Source organism: Nanorana parkeri, unplaced genomic scaffold (assembly GCF_000935625.1).
Source record: "Nanorana parkeri isolate BGI_ZX_2015 unplaced genomic scaffold, ASM93562v1 scaffold71, whole genome shotgun sequence".
Lineage (NCBI taxonomy): Eukaryota > Metazoa > Chordata > Amphibia > Anura > Dicroglossidae > Nanorana > Nanorana parkeri.
Window position 1 is genome coordinate 1,355,728 of NW_017306339.1, and position 11,119 is coordinate 1,366,846.

General features: G+C 40.6%; 1 protein-coding gene across 1 annotated transcript in view; it reads right to left on the minus strand.

Annotated features, from left to right (window-relative positions):
* Positions 1 to 1,782: 1,782 nt before the first annotated feature.
* Positions 1,783 to 11,119, minus strand: part of NEPRO (nucleolus and neural progenitor protein) — a 15,270-nt gene continuing 5,933 nt past the window's right edge. Inside the window, exons 3-9 of the mRNA XM_018576610.1 lie at positions 10,918 to 10,994; positions 9,389 to 9,520; positions 8,375 to 8,452; positions 6,570 to 6,907; positions 5,318 to 5,376; positions 3,702 to 3,952; positions 1,783 to 2,227 (exon numbers count right to left, since the gene is read on the minus strand). Coding sequence (XP_018432112.1) covers positions 1,843 to 2,227; positions 3,702 to 3,952; positions 5,318 to 5,376; positions 6,570 to 6,907; positions 8,375 to 8,452; positions 9,389 to 9,520; positions 10,918 to 10,994 — 1,320 coding nt within the window. The 3' untranslated portion in view covers positions 1,783 to 1,842. The remainder of the gene's footprint in view (positions 2,228 to 3,701; positions 3,953 to 5,317; positions 5,377 to 6,569; positions 6,908 to 8,374; positions 8,453 to 9,388; positions 9,521 to 10,917; positions 10,995 to 11,119) is intronic.

Here is an 11,119-nt window from a genome sequence, read left to right on the forward strand (position 1 = left end):
TATATATATATATATATTTTCACTAAGAAGCTATTTTTTTGTTATCTTTCACAAAATCTCCTTATGGTATATTAACCGTTGTGTATCTGTGTGTAAACATATTTTGTACAAAGACTTTTGGCCACAGCAATCTTGTAAATAATAAAATTCTCTGGATTTTTCATGCCAAGATCTCTTCAACTAAGTAACTAAGCCATTTTGCATATACATATTCTGGCATATAATGGGAGCTCTACCATTTGGATGAACTTACAGGCTGATGAAGCCTCCAACATATACTCACCTGTCATCCTAAGGAGAGCAGCGACCTGTATCTGATATAAAAGGGCTTGTAGAACTGTTTGACATGATGATGACTGGGGACACTAAAAGGGTTATTCACTAAAGAGCCAACAGATCCACCTGTCGCTGCGGCTGATCCTTTGGCTCTCTTCGGCCGCCTCTGCCCTTTGTTTCAATCGAACCGAAGGGCTGCTGTATGGGCTATTCACTATAGCCCATAGAGCAGTCGAAGGCAGCCGAGCCGAAGGCATGCGCTTCGGCTCGACTGAGCTGAAGTGACAGCCGAAGCGTGGAGAAAGGTCGGCCTAAGTCGCCCGATCTCCACACAAATGACAGGTGGGCGGAGCCAGCCATGATCTCACTGCTTGCTCCGCCGAGTTGGAATGACAGATCAGCGTCCCCAAATGACCTGGGGATGCCGATCTGTCATTAAGCAACAACTGCGCGGAGCCGGCCGATTTGTCACGGCTGGCTCCACCCAGTTGTTATTCATTGCCAGGGATTGCCGCCCAATAGGAAACAGTTGGGTGGAGTTGTCATCCGCTAGCTCCGCCCAATTGTGTTTTTTTTTTAATTTTCCTATTGGATATCATTTTTAAAATCATTCAACTTTTTTTCATTCTTTTCACTTATTTTCTATTCTGCTCGGTACCTCGGAGGTACCGAGCCGAATAGCCAAGCCGAATGCCACACGGCGGTAAACGGCTATTCACTCACTGCCGTTCATAGGTTACAAACAGCAAATTGGCATGTGTGAAAGAGGAACATTTTCTAAGTTGGCTTGAAGTCAAAATATTGTTTATAATTAAGGATCCTGAGACACACGTGCAAAAAAGGACACTCTAAAAAGGACTATGCCGGGGTGGAAGAGGGAGGGACAGCATTTGTAGCTAAAGTGACACTAAATTCAGGAGTTAAATGTTAATGCATTTAAGTACCTTAACTAGAAGCAGAAATGTATCTCATTTGTGTATCACATCAGCTTTAGATCCTCAAATCATCTCTGAATTGGTGCTGACACTGTCCTAACTTTTGGAGGGTGGCTACTTTTATTACTCATGGTCCCTGTGTGTGTTGTAAAGTAGTCACCGCTCCAAGATCACTCCTGTGATGGAATACAATCTCAATACAAAACTAGTAAACTAAATTTGAAACTCCTGTTCATAGGAGTTACTTAATTTCAGTACGGAATTCCGAGCTGCGCATGCTTGGCTCAGTTCAAATTTTTTTTTTAAAAGAAGAAAGTGCTGACAGGACATACAGATAGGATACATGAAAGAAAAGACTTCAACAATCTCTTCTGTCATGTTAAGCATGTCAGTCAGCAGTTTTAATTAGCTCAGTTTCAATATTAATCTATTTTTATTTCGTTATTTTTCAATAAATATCAGGGAAAATCACCAGAGTAAAGGATATGATGTCACATTACTTGTGATACCAGATTGGTGTATGGCAAACAGTTCAAGTTTAGTTTTAAATTAGTAAAAACTTCACAGAATGTATAACACAATGTATTGCATTTATTGGTTCTACAACAATCTCCAGGGAACTGAAAAGCTTCTACATTCCAATTGATGAGAATATGTCGTCTATGTCATCTGTCTCTGGAAGATTTCTTTGTGCCTTTTTTATACTAGCACTGGACACAAATGGTTCAGAAGTCGGAGATCTTAAAGCAGTATCCTTGGCAACTGGTGACACCTCTTGATCACTAGAAAACAATTCTAAGCACAAACGTTTTAAATCTGTCCTTTTAACTTGAGATTCAGAATGAGCAAAGTGACATTTGTGAAGTTTGTGCTTTCTCGAATAAGTGACCTTCCACTTCCAGGACTGGTGACATCTTTGTATTCTCAAATAGGTCTTCAGATGATCTGCCTTCAGGGTTCGCTCACGCAGACAATGACACATGGATTTTTTCCAGCTTTTCAGCTTCTTCTTTAAACTTAAAAGAGAAGGGAAGATGTGTTTAATAATAATGCTTGACGCCACTAAATAACAAATACACAAATAAATAAACTGGGTTGTGTAAATAAAACTTCTGTTTCTTTATTGAAACATGGCTTATAAACCAAAGCAATAACTAACCCAAGGCTCCATTTACACCTAGGTGATAGCTTGTTTTCTCTTTACGCGTAGACAAGCGCGATTTTTGAGCTTTTTATGCTTGTGCATCAAGTCGCGCATTTTTGGCATCAGATTGTGATACATTAATGTAAATGGGTAAGCACGTGTAAAATGCGTTCAAAAATAATTGCATTGCGCATTTCCTATTGAGTCTATGGGGATAAAACACGCCGTAATCTTCCAAAAAAGAAGCTGGTACTTTTTCCAGTGACAGGTGTTTTGCTTACTGCAACACAGATGTGAGCAAGGGCTTCAGGAATAAATGGGATTTTTTTTGTGAAGTGTTTTGTCATGCTTATTCAGCTGCGACAATACGCTAAGTGTGAACCAAGCCTGAAGGTGGCCATACACTGCACAACCCTCGCAATACTTTTGTCTTGCGAGGGTTGTAAAGTAATTAAAAAATGTCTGCAGCAGATATACACACTAAGAAACTCAAAACACAGTTCTCACCACATGAACGCTCAGAGGTGTAAGTAACTGTTGGTGGTTTGATCCAGCATGTAAAAATGCTAAAATCAGTTTTACAGCACTCTGCTTAGGTCTCTTTACAACACAACATTGTGATCTGATATAAACTCAATGATACTACAGCAGTTAAATAAAGGGGTGCACCTGCCATGAGGCAAGGTGACAACCTCCCCAGATTTCTTTCAGGTGCCCTGGGTGCTAAAAGTCTCTTCACAACATGCTTTGTGCCTTAAAGCTGCCGGTGCCGACTCCAGAAGGAGTTTAGGAGAAACACTGGAAGTGGCGTGTGCGTGATGAGATGTGGGACAGCTGAGGGGAACAGTAGAAGCAAGGTTCAGACATTGCAAAGGTTAGGGTTAGAAGAGGGGTGCAGGCACTGAATGAGGTTTAAAAGGTGAGTGTTGGGAGAGGGGAGCAGGTACTGCAAGGCAGGCAAAGCTGAGGGGTGGAAGAGGAGTGCAGAGATGAGGTATGCCTATATTCTGTATGCAGAAAAGCATGTGTAATGGAAGGGTTTGTTAGCAATGCCTCAAGGATTTGCAGCAGTGACATGAAATAAAATGTCACTGCTGATACACATGTTGTAATGGTCTGTATCAATATATTTACTCTATACTATGTATGTGATCTTCATTGCTAGCAAAAGCACTTTTTACATTATTTCGTGTGGTTCAGGGGGGCACCATTTCCATGCCTGCATCAGGCAGCAAAGGTAGGTTTACCCTTGACACATTCAAACTGAAGGTTACTAGTTCTGCTAAAAAAGAAATCTATTATTTCTGAAGTAAAGAGAATTATCTGCATGTAGTAGCCATACACACCTGTACCCCAGAGTCTCAGCCTGCTGCAGTCTGTTGCTGTGAAGGTATTTGTATTTGAAAAACATTGCTTCTCTTCTCAGCTTTCTTTTCCTGCACCATCTCACTGCATAAAGGAGCTGCTCCGACAGAGATCTGAAACTTGAAGCTTTCTGAATTTTGGGCAACAGATGCATAATGCACTTCCTTTCATTTGGAGACAGCAGAGTTTGTTTTCTCTTAGGGTTGCTAATTGTTGCTTTTGGATTTAAGAGCTGTTGTACAAAATGTAAAATAAACAGTATTAAAAATAGGTCCAAAACAGGAAAGGCTCCCGACATTTAAGCTACATCTCAACACTGAAAATCAAAACTACCCTATTAGACCATTAAGAGAACTATGGTGTAAGTGTTTTTCCCCATAGTTCTCTTAAGGGTCACGGGAGGACATATACTAGCATCCTCCCGTGACCCAAAGCTCAGTATATCGCGAGCTACAACTTGTGAGTGACAGCTGGCTCTGCCTATCTAGAGTCAGAGACAGCTGTACCCCGCCCCCTCCCCCGTCCGTTCCTTCAATCAGCGCTGGAGCATCGGAGCGGGGAGAGGGGGTATCCCTGTGGGGAGCGGTGATTGACAGTCACCGCTCTCTGCAGGGAGATGATCGAGAAGTGAACGAGCAACGGTATGCGTTCGGTCACTTCCCGATCTGTTGAGCCAACGCGTGACAGTTTCATTGTCACACGCCGGCTTGAACTATGAGGATGAGTGAGTTTCAATCACCTCATAGTTCTCCTTTAAGTATTATACCACATTACCACACATGAAGACTTCATTTTTTAAAGAATTACATTACCCAAGCACTGTCACAGACTGTTCATAATAGGTTCCTATATTACCAGCCATAGAAGTCATCACTGTTAGTAAGGGAAGGACAGCCCACTAGAAGTGATGTTGCTTACACCGGCACCAATTACTAGTTTTATTGATACCAAGGCAATATGCAGAGCAACACACACAGGTGCAACATCAGGATTCCTGGTGATCCAGTTTCTGAAGATTTAAAATGATGACTCAGAGATTCACTTAATTGGTCAAATCTGCTGGCATGAAGAACTTTCTTCCAATAAGATAGCAGTACAGGAAAGCCAACAGCACTGCCATAAATGTAAGTCTACAGCCCATATTATTTCAGTTGGGTATGTCGAGTTAGGTCATCGATTGGCTTTCTCTATCTCTTGGAGAGTAAAGCTGAAAGACCACACGAGCCATAGTTCATGCCTATCTTAGAGTCTCACAACTCTTGTCACACTATAGTAACTCCTCTCGTTACACTGTCCATGATCAACACTAAATAATAAATCTTAAATGAAAAGTGTGATTCCCACACAGCAGATGTGTCAAACTATAAAACACAAGCACAGAGCTCTCACCACTGCAAACCCTGAGATACACAAGACATGTTATGGTTATTATTTTCAGCCATTACCAAAAATTTTATTGTATAAAATATACTTGGAATTGCTTGGCCTCAACTAATATAGGTAGTGCTTTTTGAGTCAACAAACGGATCTGTATGTGACAAAGGACACAAAGGGTGGAATGCAGTCCCCACTCACATAAAACCTTGCTCTAACTTACATGGGAATGGTTACCCTCTGACGCAAGTAATGCTTTCACATCAAAGTCATCCAGCTTGTCTGCATGTAAAAAAAGAACAAGGTAATTTAAAATTGTCTCACACATCACATGCAAATAGAAGAAGCAGGTAATAAACATTCAACTTATTACGTCTTATCTTTCCTATACTTTCTACTGGTCATAGAACCAATTGTAAAATGGCTTTAACATTCAAGTTGTAACCCCACCAAATACAAAGCAATCAATTTTGGTAAAATATTATGGAATGTTGCTGCTCAAACTCACCCTATCCCAATACTATCTATCAGCTGTTTCCTCCACTGAACCTTTAAAAGGACAGACAATATGGGAGCTGTCACTATATATTTGTAATGATGCAAGCTCATTGGCTGCCATGCCAATTCTGGATCTAAAAAAAAAACAAAAAAGGCGCATGTAGCCACTGAAATCTAAAAATCCTTTCCTGCCTGCTTGTTCCAGAATCAAAATCCAAAACAGAGCCTTTATAAATCAACCCAGCAGTAGCATCTTTTTCATTTCTATCCTCACAGCTTAATTAACCCATAATTATCCCAAAACAGTCTTCAGCCATATAAGAAGCTGTTGGGTATGATTTGACCATCAGCATCCATTCACAGTTAAAAGGTTCATTTGTGGTGAGTTTACAGCAATCCTACCCTAACTATCCTGCTCCTCTATAGAAATACAAACTAAAGGAGGTGTTCATGTATCATCCCTGGGGAAGCTGCTCCAGGCTCTTGTCTGTGCCAGGGCCTGTATTACAGGATCTCTTTTAAATGTGTGAAAATAACATTAAGGCAATCGGCACCTCTTAAAAGGGTAGGACAGTCAGGATGGTGTGCGTTTGTGTGGGGTGACCGTCGCGGTATATGCCCACCTCATACATAATATAGTTCTCAATTTAAAAAAAAAACAAACACACACACATGAAAGCTAGGTATGCCCAGCTAGACAACATTGATTAACCCCTTCGTGACTGACGACGTACAGTGTACGTCGCCAGCATCGGGGCTGTTTAAACAGACTCCCGGTGACTTTTGCCGCCGGGACTCTGTTTAAACTTGTAGAGCCGACTGTCGGCTTTACAACAGAAGCGATCCTGGCGACTTACCTGTCGCCAGATCGCTTCTATCACATAATCACAATAGATTTGTTTTGTTTTCGGTTTAACAAGCAGGTAAGTGAGGATACAGGTTAATTAGTTGCATACTTCAAATTGTCATATTGTTACCTCTGTTTAATCTGTGAACTCGTTGGCCCAAATCAATAACTCTTCTTCCTGATTCTTTTGGCCCCCTAATGTTTGGCGTTTGTAACTCTTGAGTGGCCACATTGTTAGTTTTGAATATTGTATTCAGCAATTGTACAGAGCTCTTTTTGGGGAACATTTTAGGTAGTTTTCTATTAACTAAATCACCGAACATAGGGCCAAGGTAATCTTCAATCCTGAGAGGGAACTCAAAGTCCTTAAAGTAAGGCATTTTCTGAAATGCTGACACCTCTAGTTGTACCAATATTTGCGCACTGTATAAGGAGATAAGTCTTTTCACAACTCCTCGGTACATAACCCTAAAAAAAAAATAAAAACACATGTCAAAAAAAAAAAATGTTTTGTGACATAAATTTAAATATAGTAGAACTTTTTGTGCTGATCTTTTTTTGCTGCTTCAGGGTAAGCAAATATCCTGATAGCAAATACAAGACGCATGTTTATTTTTACTTGAATCTTAGTGTGCTTTGTGTATTTCTTCCAGATCTGTGCAGTAATCTAGTGTGAAATTCTGCTTCGGTGCAGGAGTTGGGTGACTGGTCTTGTATCTGCCCCTCTCCTTTAGTTCCTGTAATAAAGACTGGTCCACTGGTGCTCTCTCTGCTTGTGCTGGGTGACAGGTCTTTTATGTGCCCGGCTAGTCTAATTCCTGTAATAAAGACCAGTCACTGCTGCTCTGCTTGTGCTGTGTGACCAATCAACCAGAACCAATCAACCAGATTGGTTCTGATGAAGGGGGCGTGCCCCAGAAACACGTAAACCGTTTACCAACACAGGGATCGAGGTTACTGGTGTTTTACATTGCTCCAGATTCTCCCTGCCAGGGGTTCCGTCCTCTCACCTTATTCTACTGGTTTTTATTCTACCAAACTGTTGTAAGTACAGCCTTAGAGCTGCGTGTTTTTACTATTAAATAACATTTTTACACTATGGAGGTGCGCTCTTCTGTTCCTTTTCAGTGACACTTTTGTGCAATCCCGAGTGTAGCTCGGGGGTTACTGCTATTGGTACTGAAAATTAACCCCGAGCCACACTCGGGAATACCGCCAGGAAGGTTAAAAGAAGGAACCAGTACATGACTATTTGTAGACAACAGGCCTGCAACTAACGATTATTTTTATAATTGATTCATTGGCCAATAATTTTTTCTATCAGATAAAAAAAAAATAGTTTACATTTATTTTTAACTTTACTGTTAGGGGGTTTGGGGAAATATCAGGCGTCTAAACAGACCCCTCATATTTTATTTTTTTATTTCAAAAGGAAAAGAGATTGAGGACACAGAGTCCTAACTCTTTGCCGGCAGCCCCAGCACTCAATGTACAGAAAGCACTCGGTACAAAAGCTTCCTGTTCAATTTATAGAAGTGATGTAGAGCACTTCTTGTTCATTCATAATTAGGGACACAGTACCTGAATACTGTGTCCTTAATTATTTACAAAAATCGTAGTGATCAGTAATGATCACGGTGGTGTCAATGATTGTCAGCGTGTCAGTGCCAGTACAGTGTGTGTAAGATGGCAGTTGTCAGTGCTGGTACTCCGGCTACTTACAGCACAGAAATGGTAGGCAAGGCCACTAGTTCTTTCCTAATTGGCCCAGTCTAGTGTCATGTCCAGTGCAGATCAATTAATGCATAATAAGAATACTTGACAATGATTCTCATTATCGATTTGATTAGTTGATTCAGCCCTAGCAGACAAGTTGTAAAAGTAAATTAACCTTTTTGTTAATGGATAATAAAAAGATTTAGTTTCTTTACTAACCATAGGCGGCTCAGCAATCCCAGCAGTACGACATTTAGAACTATAAACTCTTCTAAGTTCAAGTGCTGTAGACATAAGCTGTTTTTACGAAGATAAAGGAACAATACTGAAACCGATTATTCAACTTCTATCAAAATGCTCAAGATTAAAGACTGGTATAGAATCGTGACCTCAGTCTAGAAGACCTGTATACTGCATATATTCCATTCCTTTAGCAGAAAATAAGCCAGTCTAACATTTCTATTACTGAAACAGAGTTTAAAGAAGAACTCCAGTTAATGTGACAGGACAGTCATTTTTTTTGTTTCACATGGCACCAGTTATGGGCAGTACACCCCAAGAATGACAGAGACAGCAAAAAAAATCCTGTCTCTAACATTTCTACAATCAGAAAACAAGTGTTTCACGGCTGTCCCCATTGGGAACATTTTCTCTCACTTCCTGTCCCAGAGAACCCCAGCAGCCTTAACAGTATGAGTAAGAGAAATCACTGGAGCTCCTTTTTAACTCAGTGAAAATGCAAATAAATTTGAGCAATTACTGCATTTGGTTTTGGGCAATAGATGCACCAAAGTATAGATCTGAAATATATATATATTACATAAAATTTGTGAATATCTGAACCGAGCTGCCCCCATCATTCACTAAGCTTCCACACTAGCAGTAAGATTATTATTATACAGAATTTATATAGCGCCAACAACTTGCTCAGCGCTTTACAAAAGAATGGAGACAGCACAGTAACAATAAAATGTACAATACAATACAGTTTCAGAGCAATAGGGTTGGGAGGGCCCTGCTCGGGAGAGCTTACAAATCAGTAAGATAGGCTGATTGTCTGCTAAAGACAGAACTGTTCCTGTAGTATGTGCACTGATGAGACCCAGAATACCTATACTGCTGTTAATTCCTCTATGATTGCATTGCTGGCTTTGACCAGCATCTGTATGTATGCATTATTTTCAGATGTCTCACATATTAGGAAAGAGGAAGAAAAACAAAGCAAAAGGATACTGGAAGGCCTTGCAGCAGCAATCCATGAGACGCAGTAGTAGTTTGCAAGCACCCAAAATCTTCATAGATGCTAGTTCCATTATAGGCTGGCTAGGAACAGGGACTTCACTTGCAATTTGCAGCTCAGTTTTCCTAAACAAAAATGTGTTTTACCATTATTACAGATAATTCTGGCAGTTACATACAAAAAACATGACCCCAAAGAAATATTTTTCTTCAGCTTTCAATGGTGACTGGTGTTAAAAAGCCGAATCCCCTTAAACTAATTGGTTTTCCCCTAAAAAAAGGGAAAGAGACTGGTTCTCCTGAAAGTACCACTCCCTATGAACTTGTACATACTTTCGATATTGGGCTCTTACTGCTCTATAGCAGCCCATGGGAAATACCTGGTACTTCTGGGTACCGGGGAGAATATGACCTCCCTTCCCAGATGCAAGGCTCAGGTTTGAACAGCAAATCACCAGGCCTGAACACTGTCACTTGAGGAAGGGAAGGATGTCATTAGCCCTATGTAAGCTCCGACAAGGAGCTTACACGAGGTTTAGACTTCTGGCTACAATGTAGGAGCATGTGGAAGGCAGGATCAGTGGGTGGGGGATTACTATTTTAAGTGACAGAGGCTCTATAATGTACATACAAATTAAGGACATTGTCACCATAACTGCTTAAAGAAACGTGTTTACCAAAATTAAAACACAACATTTTATAGTTTGCCAATATATTTGTAAAAAAAAAAAAAAATCTGTGTGTCCCAGTACAGTGATCATATCGCTCTTCACATCACATGGATTTGTATTCCAACTAATGTGTCACTAGCAGAACCGTTTTTTCAGTTTTGTATGGCATAGGGAAGGGTAAAAACCCACCAGGTTTTGTTGTCACAAGAGTATGGTGAGGAGAATCTTTCAATGTGAACACCTGTTTCGGTGACCATTGTCTAAGAGGTGAATGCTCCTCACTTTGTAGAGATTTGTTCTCACGTCCTGTTGCATCTCCAGAACAGGAAGTGAAAGGAAATCTTTAGGGTACAGAGACAGCAAAAAAGTTTTTTTTTTACCTCTAGATTGGCAGAGCCAGAGCTCTCAGTCACGCAGCTAGGTGGATCCAGACATAATTGTCGGGATCCGCTTCAGCGTCTCAGTATACCGCGAGCAGCAGCTCGCGGTATACTGCGGCGTCTCAATATGCCGCGAGCTACAGCCGGCAGTATACTGAGCCTAGGGTGACGGGAGGACGCTAGTTTGTGTCCTCCCATTACCCTAAGGAAAACTATGGAGAAAAGCCTTAATCCCATAGCTCTCCTTTAAGGTTTCTGAAAATCCTGAACTGGTAGCACAGATCAATAAAATCTTCCAGTGCAGGGATGCCAATAAATATCCAAGAAGATTTACTAATTTGCAGTGATGTAGGTAGATGGTGAGTAAACAACAGTTACAAAATACAAATAGGTACTGCCCATGCATAGAAGGAAAAAACAGTGCAAGAAATAAGACTATGCAAGACAAATAGTTTATACCAAACAAACATACTTTGGACACAAGTCCAACACCTCTTGTATGGAAGCTTCCAAGCCCATAGCGCATATTCGCCTTATACATTGCTGCACCTAGGGAAAAAAGAGAAATAGTCTTAGAATGAATCTGCCTTAAGCTGCATGTGCTATATTCATTTGTTACGGACAACCGCCATCAACAAACACACTATATATAATATACACACACAAATATTGAA